Source organism: Macaca thibetana, chromosome 10, assembly GCF_024542745.1.
Source record: "Macaca thibetana thibetana isolate TM-01 chromosome 10, ASM2454274v1, whole genome shotgun sequence".
In the NCBI taxonomy this organism is placed as follows: Eukaryota; Metazoa; Chordata; class Mammalia; order Primates; family Cercopithecidae; genus Macaca; species Macaca thibetana.
The window spans coordinates 54,437,841-54,453,245 of NC_065587.1; the positions used below are offsets into that span (position 1 = coordinate 54,437,841).

The 15,405-nt window shown below is 46.4% G+C and overlaps 3 protein-coding genes across 3 annotated transcripts in view; 1 reads left to right on the plus strand and 2 right to left on the minus strand.

The window, feature by feature from the left end:
* DNTTIP1 (deoxynucleotidyltransferase terminal interacting protein 1) overlaps nucleotides 1-15,405 on the minus strand; it is a 505,046-nt gene that overhangs the window by 277,024 nt on the left and 212,617 nt on the right. The window lies entirely within an intron of this gene.
* Nucleotides 1-15,405, plus strand: part of SDC4 (syndecan 4) — a 188,465-nt gene that overhangs the window by 25,161 nt on the left and 147,899 nt on the right. The gene's annotated exons all lie outside the window — the stretch shown is intronic.
* The window catches only part of WFDC2 (WAP four-disulfide core domain 2), a 232,770-nt gene that overhangs the window by 870 nt on the left and 216,495 nt on the right, over nucleotides 1-15,405 (minus strand). The window contains exons 2-4 of the mRNA XM_050806608.1: nucleotides 10,655-10,793; nucleotides 9,980-10,123; nucleotides 563-715 (exon numbers count right to left, since the gene is read on the minus strand). Coding sequence (XP_050662565.1) covers nucleotides 564-715; nucleotides 9,980-10,123; nucleotides 10,655-10,730 — 372 coding nt within the window. The 5' untranslated portion in view covers nucleotides 10,731-10,793 and the 3' untranslated portion in view covers nucleotide 563. The remainder of the gene's footprint in view (nucleotides 1-562; nucleotides 716-9,979; nucleotides 10,124-10,654; nucleotides 10,794-15,405) is intronic.

Here is a 15,405-nt window from a genome sequence, read left to right on the forward strand (position 1 = left end):
TTAAATTTGAGATGGAGTTTCGCTCTTGTTGCCCAGGCTGGAGTGCAATGGTGACATCTCGACTCACCAAAACCTCTGTCTCCCAGGTTCAAGCAATTCTCCTGCCTCAGCCTCCTGAGTAGCTGGGATTACAGGCACCCACCACCAAGCCCATAAAGGTTTTTTGTTTTTTTTTTTTTTTTGGTTTTTTTGGTTTTTTGGGGGGGTATTTTTTAGTAGAGATGGGGTTTATCCATGTTGGTCAGGCTGGTCTTGAACTCCTGACCTCAGGTGATCCGCCCACCTCAGCCTCCCAAAGTGCTGGGATTACAGGCGTGAGCCACCATACCTGGCCAAGCTCTTGCTTATTCTGTTCCCTCCACCTGAGACAGCCTCCCCATGCAGCTCATCAGACTGCCCACCTTTCACTCTTCTTTTAGAACAGGCTGAGGGTCACCCCTCTGGTATACCTTTCCCAACTCTCTCTGCAACTAACCTCCCTTCACCTCTGCCTGGGTGACGTTTTCTCCTGTTTCCCACAACACCTGGCCATCAATGTGCTTTCTGTCTCCCATTCACCTACCTCAGAAATTGGGAGTGACACAGGACACTTTCCCACAGCCATTGTGGCAGCATTTCATCCGGCCAGGACACTGGCTGTCCACCTGGCACTGGTCCCGACAGAGGCCGAGCTGGGGGAAGTTCCTGTTCACCCGGGGGCAGGAACCCTCCTTATCTGGGTAGAAAAAGGAGTAAGGGTAAGTGGGCAGAGGGGATACAGGGAGGTTAAGTTGTACTTGCAGCATGCTCCCCCTACTGCCCCTCACTTGGCTTCACATACAGCAGAGCTGCCTGGCTGAGTCCATCTTGGGCACCTAAGGAGGCCCAGAAAGATCACCTGCAAATCCCTCTTCCTGCTCCCCAATGGAATCACAGGACCTCAGCTTGAGTCCCAACTCTGTCTTTGTGGGACTTTATGGCCTAGAGCCAGAAATCTCCCAGAGCCTCTGTGTCTTTGGGTGTCAGCGGAACCAGTGCTAATTACAACACAGGGTTGTGAAAGCAGTGGAAACAAACATATTATTTCTCCCTGAAATATCAAAATACTCTGTAGTTATAATGAGAAATTATAACAGTGAACACTTAATTAGCTCTTACTACATGCCAGGTATTATGTTAAGCCCCTAACATATATTAACTCTTCTAATTCTCAAAATAATCCTAAAAGAGGGGGAGGGATCTGTTAATATTTCCTCGTGTTACAAGTGAGGAAACTGAGGCACTGAGAAGTTAAGTAATTTGCCTAAGGTCACACAGAATTGAGGCAGAATTTGAACCCCAAGAAATCTAGCTCCAGAGTCTATGCATTAACCGCTGCTGCCATGGTTAAGCACTATGCTGCCACTTAAAGTATAAAGTACAGTACACATGTGAGGGGTTACACACTTATAATCTTCACTCATACCCATAAACCTAATCCCAGTTACAGTCTCTCAGCACTGTGACCCTCCAAATACACTCATTCATCCATGCAGAGAGAAACCACACATCCTTCCACTAACACACACACACACACACACACACACACAATCACACTCCACTTCCTGGTTAGATAGAGGGGAGCCAGGCCCAGGCAAATCCATTCGTCAACTGAGGGACATCTTGGTTGCTTCCAACTTTCGGCAATTATAAATAAAGCTGCTATAAACGTGCAGGTTTTTGTTGTAAAACACAGGCACAGAGTTGGGTGATTAGCTACAGAGGACAATGAAAGCGGCCGACAGATCACCGGGTGTGGTGGCTCACGCCTGTAATCCCACACTTTGGGAAGCTGAGGCGGGTGGATCATTGGAAGTCAGGACTTCGAGACCCCCCCCCATGTACTAAAAATACAAAAAAATTAGCTGGGCATGGTGGCATGCACCTGTAATCCCAGCTACTTGGAAGGCTGAGGCAGAAGAATCTCTTGCACCCAGGAGGATGGAGGTTGTAGTGAGCCAAGATCATGCCACTGCACTCCAGTCTGGGCGACAGAGCGAGACTCCATCTTAAAAAAAAAAAAAAAAAAAAGATTTAGGTTCAGCTTTCAAGATGGCCGGATATCCAGTCTGCAGCTCCCAGTGAGATCAACGCAGAAGGCAGGTGATTTCTGCATTTTCAACTGAGGTACATGGCTCATCTCATTGGGACTGGTTAGACAGTGGGTGCAGCCCATAGAGGGCAAGCAGAGGCAGGGTAGGGTGTCACCTCACCTGGGAAACCCAAGGGGTCAGGGAACTCCCTCCCCTAGCCAAGGGAAGCTGTGAGGGACTGTGCCATGAGGAATGGTGCACTCTGGAGCAGATACTATGCTTTTCCCACAGTCTTCGCAACCCACAGACCAAGAGATTCCCTCGGGTGCCTACACCACCAGGGCCCTGGGTTTCAAGCACAAAACTGGGTGGCCATTTGGGCAGACACTGAGCTAGCTGCAGGATTTATTTTTTTTTCTTTCATACTCCAGTGGCGCCTGGAATGCCAGTGAGACAGAACCATTCACTCCCCCGGAAAGGGGGCTGAAGCCAGGGAGCCAAGTGGTCTAGTTCAGTGGATCCCACCCCGACAGAGCACAGCAAGCTAAGATCCACTGGCTTAAAATTCTCGCTGCCAGCACAGCAATCTGAAGTCAACCTGGGACTCTTGAGCTTGGTTGGGGGTGGGGCATCCACCATTACTGAGGCTTGAGTAGGCAGTTTTCCCCTCACAGAGTAAACAAAGCCACCCGGAAATTCAAACTGGGCAGGGCCCAGTGCAGCTTGGCAAAGCCGCTGTAGCCAGACTGCCTCTCTAGATTCCTCCTCTCTGGGCAGGGCATCTCTGAAAAAAAGGCAGCAGCCTTAGTCAGGGGCTTATAGATAAAACTCCTATCTCCCTGGGACAGAGCACCTGGGGGAAGGGGCAGCTGTGGGCATGACTTCAGCCTGCCTGCCGGTTCTGAAGAGAGCAGATGATCTCCCAGCACAGTATTCGAGCTCTGCTAAGGGTCAGACTGCCTCCTCAAGTGAGTCCCTGACTTCTGTGTCTCCTGACTGAGAGATACCTTCCAGCAGGGGCTGACTGACACCTCATACAGGAGAGCTCCAGCTGGCATCTGGCAGGTGTCCCTCTGGGACAAAGCTTCCAGAGGAAGGAACAGGCAGCAATCTTTGCTGTTCTGCAGCCTCCGCTGGTGATAGCCAGGCAAACAGGGTCTGGAGTGGACCTCCAGCAAACTCCAACAGACCTGCAGCTGAGGGGCCTGTTAGAAGGAAAACTAACAAACAGAAAGGAATAGCATCAACATCAACAAAAACAACGTCCACTCAGAAATCCCATCCAAAGGTCATCACCATCAAAGACCAAAGGTAGATAAATCCATGAAGATGGGGAGAAACCACACAAAAAGGCTGAAAATTCCAAACACCAGAACACCTCCTCTCCTCCAAAGGATCACAACTCCTCGCCAGTAAGGGAACAAAACTGGATGGAGAATGAGTTTGACGAATTGACAGAAGCAGGCTTCAGAAGGTGGGTAATAACAAATTCCTCCAAGCTAAAGAAGCATGTTCTAACCCCAATGCAAGAAAGCTAAGAACCTTGGAAAAAGGTTAGAGGAATTGCTAACTACAGTAAACAGTTTAGAGAAGAACATAAATGACCTGATGGAGCTGAAAAACACAGCACAAGAACTTCATGAAGCCTACACAAGTATCAATAGCCGAATTGATCAAGCGGAAGAAGAATATCAGAGATTGAAGATCAACTTAATGAAATAAAGCATGAAGACAAGATTAGAGAAAAAATAATGAAAAAGAATGAACAAAGCCTCCAAGAAATATGGGACTATGTGAAAAGACCAAACCTATGTTTGATTGGTGTACCTGAAAGTGACGGGGAGAATGGAACCGAGTTGGAAAACACTCTTCAGAATGTTATCCAGGAGAACTTCCCCAACCTAGCAAGACAGGTCAACATTCAAATTCAGGAAATACAGAGAACACCACAATGATACTCCTTGAGAAGAACAACCCCAAGACACATAATCATCAGATTCCCCAAGGCTGAAATGAAGAAAAAAATGTTAAGGGCATCCAGAGAGAAAGGTCGGATTACCCACTATGGGAAGCCCATCAGACTAACAGCAGATCTCTCTACAGAAACCCTACAAGCCAGAAGAGAGTGGGGGTCAATATTCAATATTCTTAAAGGAAAGAATTTTCAACCCAGAATTTCATATCCAGCCAAAGTAAGCTTCATAAGTGAAGGAGAAATAAAATCCTATATAGACAAACAAATGCTGAGAGATTTTGTTACCAAAAGGCCTGCCTTACAAGGCCTCCTGAAGGGAGCACTAAACATGGAAAGAAACAACTGGTATCAGCAACTGCAAAAATATACCCAATTGTAAAGACCATCAACGCTATGAAGAAACTGCATCAACTAATGGACAAAATAACCAGTTAGCATCATAACGACAGGATCAAATTCACATATAATAATATTAACCTTAAATGTAAACAGGCTAAATGCCCCAATTAAAAGACAAAGACTGGCAAATTGGATAAAGAGTCAAGACCCATCGGTGTGCTGTATTCAGGAGACCATCTCACGTGCAAAGACACATCGGCTAAAAATAAAGGGATGCAGTAACATTAACCAAGCAAATGGACAGCAAAAAAAAAAAAAAAAAAAAAAGGCAGCAGTTGCAATCCTATTCTCTGATAAAACAGAGTTTAAACCAACAAAGATCAAAGGAGACAAAGAAGGACATTACACAATGGTAAAGGGATCAATGCAACAAGAAGAGCTAACTATCCTAAATATATATGCACCCAATACAGGAGCATCCTGATTCATAAAGCAAGTTCTTAGAGACCTGCAAAGAGACTTAGACTCCCACACAATAATAGTGGAAAACTTTAACCCCCACTGTCAATATTAGACAGATTAATGAGACAGAAAATTAACAAAGATATCTAGGACTTGAACTCAGCTCTGGACCAAGTGGACCTAATAGACATCTACAGAACTCTCCACACCAAATCAACAGAATATACATTCTCCTCAGCACCACATCGCACTTATTCTACAACTGACCACATAATTGGAAGTAAAACACTACTTAGCAAATACAAAAGAACGGAAATCATAACAAACAGTCTCTCAGACCACAGTGCCATCAAATTAGAACTCAGGATTAAGAAACTCACTCAAAACTGCACAACTACATGGAAACTGAACAACCTGCTCCTGAATGACTACTAGGTAAATAACAAAATTAAGGCAGAAATAAATAAGTTCTTTGAAACCAATGAGAACAAAGACACAACATACCAGAATCTCTGAGACACAGCTAAAGCAGTGCTTAGAAGGAAATTTATAGCACTAAATGCCCACAAGGGAAAGCAGGAAAGATCCAAAATCGACACCCTGACATCACAATTAAAAGAACTAGAGAAGCAAGAACAAACAAATTCAAAAGCTAGCAGAAGACAAGAAATAACTAAGATCAGAGCAGAACTGAAGGAGATAGAGACATGAAAAATCCTTCAAAAAAAAAATAAATGAATCCACAAGCTGGTTTTTTGAAAAACATCAACAAAATAGACTGCTAGCCAGATTAATAAAGAAGAAAAAAGAAAAGAATCAAAGAGACACAATAAAAAATGACAAAGGGGATATCACCACTGATCCCACAGAAATACAATCTACCATCAAAGAATATTATGAACATCTCTGCACAAATAAACTAGAAAACCTAGAAGAAATGGATAAATTCCTGGACACATACACCCTCCCAAGTCTAAACCAGGATGAAGTCGAATCCCTGAATCGACCAATAACAAGTTCCAAAATTGAGGCAGTAAAAAAAAAGTCTGGGACCAGATGGATTCACAGCCGAATTCTACCAGAGGTACAAAGAGGAGTTGCTGGTACCATTCCTTCTGAAGCTATTCCAAACAACAGAAAAAGTGGGACTCCTCCCCAACTCATTTTATGAGGCCAGCATCATCCCGATACCAAAACCTGGCAAAGACACAACAAAAACAAAAACAAAAATTCAAGTCAATATCCCTGATGAACATCAATGCGAAAATCCTCAATCAAATACTAGCAAACCGAATCCAGCAGCATATCGAAAAGCTTATCCACCACGATCAAGTTGGCTTCATCCCTGGGATGCAAGACTTCAAGCTAAAACACTCAATAAACTAGGTGTTGATGGAATGTATCTCAAAATAATAAGAGTTATTTATGACAAACCCACAGCCAGCATCATACCAAATGGGCAAAAGCTGGAAGCATTCCCTTTGAAAACTGATGCAAGACAGGGATGCTCTCTCTCACCACTCCTATTCAACATAGTATTGGAAATTCTGGCCAGGGCAATCAGTCAAGAGAAAGAAATAAAGGGTATTCAATTAAGAAAAAAGGAAGTCAAATTGTCCCTGTTTGCAGATGAAATGATTGTATATTTAGAAAACCCTATTGTCTCAGCCCAAAATCTCCTTAAGCTGATAAGCAACTTCAGTAAAGTCTCAGGATACAAAATCAATGTGCAAAAATCACAAGCATTCCTATACACCAATAATAGACAGACAGAGCCAAATCATGAGTGAATTCCCATTCGCAATTGCTACAAAGAGAATAAAATACCAGGAATATAACTTACAAGGGAGGTGAAGGACCTCTTCAAGGAGCACTACAAACCACTGCTCAATGAAATAAGAGAGGATACAAACAAATGGAAAAACAATCCACACTCATGGATAAGAAGAATCAATATCATGAAAATGGCTATACTGCCCAAAGTAATTTATAGATTAAATGCTATCCCCATCAAGCTACCACTGACTTTCTTCACAGAATTAGAAAAAAACGACTTTAAATTTCATATGGAATAAAAGCCCACATAGCCAAGACAATCCTAAACAAAAAGAACAAAGCTGGAGGCATCACGCTAACTGACTTCAAACTATACTACGAGGCTACAGTAACTGAAACAGCATGATACTGGTACCAAAACAGATATATAGACCAATGGAACAGAACAGAGGCCTCAGAAATAACACTACACATCTACAACCATCTGATCTTTGACAAACCTGACAAAAACAAGCAATGGAGAAAGGATTCCCTATTTAATAAATGGTGTTGGGAAAACTGGCTAGCCATACGCAGAAAAGTTAAACTGGACCCCTTCCTTATACCTTATACAAAAATTAACTCAAGATGGATTAAAGACTTAAATGTAAGACCTAAAACCATTAAAACCCTAGAGGAAAACCTAGGCAATACCATTCAGGACATAGGCATGGGCAAAGGCTTCATGACTAAAACACCAAAAGCAATGGCAACAAAAGCCAAAATTGACAAATGGGATCTAATTAAACTAAAGAGCTTCTGCACAGCAAAAAAAAACAAAAAAAAAAAAAAAAAAACAAAAAAAAACTAGCATCAGATCGAACAGGCAGCCTACAGATTGGGAGAAAATTTTTGCAATCTATCCATCTGACAAAGGGTTAATATACAGAATCTACAAGAAACTCAAACAAATTTACAAGAAAAAAACCCCATCAAAATGTGGGCAAAGGATATGAACGGACACTTCTCAAAAGAAGACATTTATGCAGCCAACAAACGAAAAAAGCTCATCATCACTGGTCATTAGAGAAATGCAAATCAAAACAACAATGAGATACTATCTCACACCAGTTAGAATGGAGATCCTTAAAAAGTCAGGAAACAACAGATGCTGGAGAGGATGTGGAGAAATAGGAACGCTTTTACACTGTTGGTGGGAGTGTAAATTAGTTCAACCATTGTGGAAGAGAGTGTGATGATTCTTAAGGATCTAGGACAAGAAATAACATTTGACCCAGCAATCCCATTACTGGCTATATACCCAAAGGATTATAAATCATTTGACAATAAAGACACGTGCACATGTATGTTTATTGCAGCACTGTTCACAATAGCAAAGACTTGGAACCAACCCAAATGCCCATCAATGATAGACTGGATAAAGAAAATGTGGCACGTATACACCATGGAATACTATGCAGCCATAACAAATGATGAGTTCACATCCTTTGCAGAGACATGGATGAAGCTGGAAATCATCATTCTCAGCAAACTAACACAAGAACAGAAAACCAAACACTGCATGTTCTCATAAGTGGGAGTTGAACAATGAGAACACATGGACACAGGGAGGGGAACATCACACACCAGGGCCTGTCAGGGAGGTTGGGGGTTAGGGGAGGGATAGCATTAGAAGAAATACCTAATGTAGATGACGGGTTGATGGATGCAGCAAACCACCATGGCACATGTATACCTATGTAACAAACCTGCACGTTCTGCACATGTACCCCAGAACTTAAAGTATAATACAAAAAAAAAAAAAAAATTAAAAAGTTGCCGACAGTCTTGACTTCCTAATACAAAGAAATTCATTCTCTTGAAAGGAGTAGGAGCCTTCAATATTGGGCTGTCCTGGGAATAAATAGGGAACCATTTATGATCAAAACAAGTCACTGTGTATGGAGTATCTTCCCACTAATAGACACTTTACATGCATTATTTCATTTAGTCCTCATGACAATCCTATAGAATTTGGAATTATTCCCACTTTAGAGCAGAGGCTCAGAGAGGTAAAACAACATGCTCAGGATCACACAACTAGAAAATGGCAGAACTAGGATTCAAACCTCCAAGCTTCCTCCCTGGCACAGGAGGCCATCTGACCTTGTCCCTCTTCCTGCCTCAGTCTGTCCATCTGAGATAAGGGAACAAATTCTTCATCCATCAAACAGCAAAGACTCCCTCCTTTGCTCCTCCACCTCTCTCATCTGCCTGCTGCCTGCTTTCTCTCCAAATCTTCCTCTCCTTCTGGTCCTCCTCTCCCTGGCCCAGAGGAGGGGACTCCTGACCTTGAAGCTGCCCTTGGTGGGCTGCCAGTCCCCCTCCACTTACCACTTCCCTGCTGGTCGGTGTCTGGGGGTCACCGTATTACAAACTTTCCCAGCCTGTGCTGACATCTTCAGGGAAATAACAAAGAGGAAAAGTCACAGGGACTGTATTCTGGGAAAGAACATCATTACAGTACCTTGGTTCTCTCCAGGTCCTATCCCTGCCTCTAATACTCAGCAGTTCCCTCTGGAGAACGAGAAGCTGAGGTTCCATGCTGCCTAAGCCACCCCCTGCTCTGATCAGCCTGGTGGAGACGCTGCAGCTCCAGCAAGCACCTTTGAAGGAGTCCCCAGCTCGCGCTCACTCAATCCTTAGAGTGGAAGCGATTGACTGAAAGACAACAAAGGGCGATACGGTGTCCGGGGAGGATTCCTCGCTTTCTTCAAATCACTCAGCCAGCTGGCCCGAAAGGCAAAAGCTGAACCCTCACTATGACTCCTGCAGCCATGGGATGGCCGTGTGACCTTGGGCAAGAACAATTTTTTTCTCGCCGATGCTCCCTTCCACATCTTTAAGATGAGCGGGACACTTTCCTAAATCTGTAAAGTTCCCTTCCACCTGGACAGAGGAATTGGGGAAAATCTTGCCAGGCCAGGCCCTCCCCGTCTTTCCCCCAGGGAGGGACTCCAAGAGGAGATGTGAGAGCCCCAGGCTCCGGGCTTTCCCGCAGGGCAGGCTCCGGCCAGTCCGAGAAGGAAACTGCGGCCCCGGGTCCACAGGCCGCGGGGAACAATGTCTCGGCTGTGCGTGCCCGGAAGCCCGTCATGCACCAGAGACTCGAATCCAGCTAGGGGTGGGGACCCCCACTTGGCTGCGCTTCAACGACGCCTTTGTCTCCCCCGGGACCGTGCGAGGGAGAGCACTGGCGGATCTGGTTTCATCCGTCTTGACTTTCCCGGGGGTCCCCGGGTCCTGGGGCGCCCCTGTTCCCGGAACCCAGGCCCTCCCGCCTCCTCCCAGCCCAGCGCAGCCCCGCCCCATCCCCGCTCGGCCGTGGTGGAGTTACCATTGGGCAGAGAGCAGAAGGTGGCGCAGCCCGCGCTGCAGCACTTGAGGTTGTCCGCGCATTCGCTGTCCGAGACGCACTCCTGCGTGCAGTTCTGGTCCGCCTGGAGCTTGGGGCACACGCCCGTCTTCTCTGCTCCTGTGCCTGGAAGGGCAGGCCCGTGACAGTGGAGGGTGGGGCGTAGCGCCAGCCCCAGAGGATGGCCACCTCCTGCTCCAAAGCTTAACTCCAAGGAATTCTCAGTCTCTGGCCCTAGGAGTCCCCTTACTGCCCCCAGAGACTCCCACTTCCAGACCAGGAGGATTCCCTAGCCCCTGGGAATACCAGAGCTTCCTAACCCTTGGCGTCGGGGCCCTCGGATCTCAGCCCTAGGGGACCCGGCACAGCTGAGTGTCTAGGAGCTTCCGCGGTCGAGGCAGAGCAGCCCCCACCCCCAGCCCACTGCAGCCACGGAGTGTCTTCGTTCAGCACAGAACCCTCCCAAATTTCAGCCATCAGTGGTCTCTCCACCTCCAGCACATTGGACCCCACACCCTAGGCTCCAAGGGTCTCCGCCACTTCCGACCCAGGAATTCCCACTTCCCCGGCCTCCAGAGGCTACGCCTCCGCCTGGCTCCATCCTGGAGCTCGTGGCTCGGCCCCTCTGGGCGCTGGGCGTCTCCCCGCCCCACTCACCTGGGACTAGGGTAAAGCCAAACAGCAGCAGGCCAAGGAGGGCCGCGGCTAGCGAGCCTAGGCGACAGGCAGGCATGGTGCTATGCCGGGGCGGGGTGCAGGTGTGAGCCGCTGCTCAGGTGCGGGGATTTAACCGCGCGCGCGGGAGGGGGCGTGGGGTAGGGGTGGAGCTGAGCGGGGAAGGGGAGGGTGGAGGGCTTCGCAGGCCCCGGGGGCGGGCTGCCACCTGAGGTCATTTCACAATCCCCCAGGATCAGGTATCACTCTTGGCCCCGGTGGGAACCAGGAACTTAAAGCAGCTTCCAGGACATGACCGGCTGCGGCCGGACCCTTGTCCACTCCTCCCTCCTGACCTCCCTCCTGGGGCCTGAGGGCCAAGGCTCAGGGCTCCTGGGTTTCTATTCCAAGACTCCGAGGTTTCTCCAGAGTGTCCCCAGTCGGGGGTTGAGGCGGATGGGGCAGGGCCCGCAGGGAAGCAGTAGAGCATTCGAGTTAAAGGGTTCTATTTGGGGTTAGCCAGATGAGAGGGCAGATCCCCCTTGATGGAGGGCTAGGGTAGTGATACAGAGCACATAGTAGGGTCTACAGAAGTAGCACTTATTATTGATAAACAAACCCTCCTCACCAGAAACAGGCCCAGGAAGGTGAAGCACCTACCAGTCTCAAGCCATTTGGGTGTGTGTTTCTGCCGCCCTTTCTTTGTCCTACCGGCCCCTGATCAGGGCTGACTGTGCCAGGCTCTGTGCTCCTTGTCTCAAGGAATCATCCCAGCAAACCTCTGACCGGAGAGTTACTGTTATCAGCTGTATATGACAAAGGAACTGGGTGTTCAGGGATTTAGGACCGCACCTCCACCACAAGGTCCCCTGCAAAGCTGTACAAATAAGGTTTTGAACCCAGGTGTCTCCCTCCAGGCACTCGTTTTTTCCATTCCATTGTAAATATTCACTGGCTGCCTACTGTGTAACATATGCAGGTCAAGACGCTTGGTGAAGAGAAAGTCGTCAAAAGGGGCCCTCCAGCACTGGTCTTGAAGGGGTGACAGAGTCTGGGGTCTGACTCCCACCTCCACCACTTCCCACCTGAGGGCTCTAGAATGAATCCTTTCCCGGATCTGAGCTGCCACACCATCAGTGAAAATGACACCTATGTGGGACTTCAGTGAGAACACAAATGCAATGTTCCTGCCATGGAACAACCATGTACTCACTGGGAGCATTGAGTAGATCCACACGATTGACACAGGGACTCCAGGCCTGACCCGTGAGAGGTACTGGATCAATGGCCGTGGGTGCTCCGGAAATAAGTGTCTCCCGTGATGGAGGAGACCGATAAGTATAAATCAAGTTTTAGAATCCAGGGTGTTAAGTGCCAAAACAGAGTTACCCAGGGAGTTAGACAAGAAGTGCCTTCGAACATCTTTCCTGCTCCAATGATTTGAGGTTCTAGAAGCCCCAGGAGGTCTTTGCTGCTGGAGGCTAGAGTGAGTCTGGGGCAGTGAATGCTGGGATGACAGTGACAGGTGAGTAGGGTTTGGTGATGTGAGGACATCTGGCCACCATCCCCAAAATGGATGCTGAGAACACCTCCCCAGGTTTCTCATGCTCAGCTTGGGGACTGGGGACATGCTGTTGTTGGGAGGGGCCAAGGCTATTTACTCTGAGCTCAGTCAACAATAAGAGCAGGAGCCAGGCGGGGACACAGCCCATAGCAGGCTAGTAAAATCCAGTTAGGGCACAAAGAGAACACTGGGGTGAGCAGCCGATTTTTAGCCCGTGGACCCAGCTGGCTACTGTATATTCAGCCCTAGGCACTGCTGCCAACAGCTTTCTTCCCGGCCCTATTCAGCTCCCTGGGCCAGGAGATTGCCCAGCCTTGCCCCTCCCAGGCCCTTATGAGCACCCTGTTGATTGGCTCTCTCTTACAGGAATGCAGACTGAGGGAGGGTGGCAGGGCCAGGCAGAAGGATGGGGAAGGAATTTTCATCAGTCAATGGCATCAGATGTTTAGCTTTTGTGGTGCCAAGTTCTGTGCTAGGTATAGTTACATATATTCTCTTTACATCATTTAAAAGGGCAGAGGCTTTAGAACCAAATGCATCCATGCCCAATCAGGGACAATGCATCCATGGCCACTTTCTGGCTATGTGACTTAGAGAAACACTTCACTTTTCTGACCGGCATCTTCTTCCTGCATAAACTGTATATCATCCTAACAGTCTTGGAGGATTATAAGGGTTTTATAAGATTATTATAAGGTTTAAAGGAAAAAGCATAAATCAGAGGTTGCAAATCTGGCTAGAGCACATACATTATTAACTACACAGTATGTTTTGAAATTTTAAATTAGTTGCCAAGATTTAAAAGTAGGGAATTTCATATAAAAATAAACCTCTAGCTTCTCTTGGAAAAAGTAAAAGATCTGGCAACACAGTCTTGCAATCTTACATATAACAACCATCAGCTAGAGCAGCGTGTCTCAAAATTGAGCATGCATCAGATCATTATTTGGTTGTTTTTTGGTTTTTTGAGACTGAGTTTTGCTCTGTCCCCCAGGCTTCCCTTCCCTCCCCTCTCAGCCCCTCCCCTCTCCTCCCCTCCCCTCCCCTCTCCTCCCCTTCCCTTCCCTTACCCCACCTCCTAGGTTCAAGTGATTCTCCTGCCTCAGTCTTCCTGGTAGCTGCAATTACAGGTGCCACTACACCCGGCTAATTTTTGTATTTTTAGTAGGGACAGAGTTTCACCATATTGGCCAGCTTGGTCTTGAACTCCTGACCTCAGGTGATCTACCCGCCTTGGTCTCTCAAAATGCTGGGATTACAGGTGTGAGCCACTGCACCCGGCCTAAGCATGCATCAGAATCACTTGGAAGGCTTGTTAAAATACAGATTGCAGGATCCCCGTTCCCAGAATTTTGATTAGTAGGTCTGTGGTGGGACCTGAGAATTTGCATTTCTAACAGGTTTCCAGGTGATGCCAGTGCTGCAGGGCTGGGAACCATACTTTGAAAACCAGAACCTAAATAGAGCTACTCTTTTTCTATGAGAGAAGCATTCCCCCCAGTTTCCCATAATCCCTACCACCACCATCCCCCCTCTCTGCAACTACTTCCATTCACAGCGCTCACCTGACCCCAGGAGGGCACATAGTGTTTGGTGAAAGATAGTTTACATTTATTTAACAGTCTTATGGATTAAGTATTATTACTCCCATTTTACAGGTTAAGAAACTGAGATTCAGCTAAGCAAAGTGACTTACTGGAGGAAACACAGCCGGTAAATCAGAGGGAAGACTCTTGCCAAATTACTTGTGTTGTCCCGGTTATTTCAATATTATACACATTTACACAGCTCTATCTGAAGTTAACATAGATGATGCATCCAAAGTTTTGTCCATGACTTCATGAGTGTAAAAAATATATATATCAGGGAAGAGGAGAAAGAAAAGAAGCAGAAAGGGAAGAAGGAAAAGTTTATAGTGGTAGGTGATGTCAGGTAGCTGTAGACATGCCCACTCTAAAATGACTGTAAATAAATTAACGGTGAATATTTAAGAAATTTCCAGGAACAAAAAAGGTGTCTTTAATCATGCAATGGGCCTCTCCTGCTAGACTTTTGGACCCGGTCAAACTTCCTTTCATTCCATGGAAACCTCTCTTTGGATATACTGACTGTTTTGTTTTGTCACCTCACATCCGTTTGTCCTTTTTCTGATAAACCACCCTGAGTTTGCTTTGGAGGAAATAACTCTTCCTCCAAACCAAGACAGGTGGGACCAGGCAGACTGTCAATTAAAGTGTCTGCCCTACCCCCAGGCAGAGTGGCCAATCAGATACTGTTTCTAGAACTGTAATCTTGAGCAATGAATCATAAAAGACCTGAAAATGTATGGAGCTAACTCAGAGGTGTCCTGGGAAGAACTCAGTTCTGACTTTATCATTCTTTCCAAGCTGTGTTCTTTTAGCTTTCCCTTCAGTTCTGAGAGCTAAACTAAATCAATTAGTGCTATTGGGTGCAAGCAGTAGAATTCAACTCTGGCTAACTTAAAGATATTATTAGGAAAGGAGAATGGATGCCCACTACATCCCCCACACCATTTTTATAAATTTCTTCTTGGTTTACAATAGCCAGAGTTGGTTTCTGTTGAGAGTAACCAAAGAGATCTTACTCCCTATACCAATGTAACCACCAAGTTCCTCATTTCCAAATCCAGTGGCCTTCTCTTAGCTCTCATTCTCTTCTAACTCACAATTAAGGTCCTCGTGGCATACATGCAATACTGTTCAAACCAAATCCTCATTAGAAAAAAGAATACACATGGTCTCAGCACAAAAACCCATGAAAAGCAAAGCTTCTCTATTTGAAGTGGCTCAGGTCCAGCCCCAAACCAAATACTCTTCCTAGAACAGTGCACTTTTTGAGTTATTTCCTTGAGTGTAAATTCTACTGGCTCTTCACTGCCTTCAGGATAAAGGCTGAACTCCTTAGCCTGCCTTTCTGACTGATTCCAACTTTTATTTCCAGCTACATTCCTTACTTCATGCTGCACAAACCTTCCCTGGGCTCATTGTCTTATCCAACATTCCTTGATCAAGCTCACCCCAGAGTCTTCTTTCTCAACAGCCCCTAGTGGCCAGTACATAGATGCTGACAGTCAGGTTTCCCCCAGAATGCATAGGAAAAGTCTGTTTTGGTGCAGAATCTGCAAGATGTAAGTTATGTACTTTTTTTTTTTTTTTTTTGAGATGGAGTC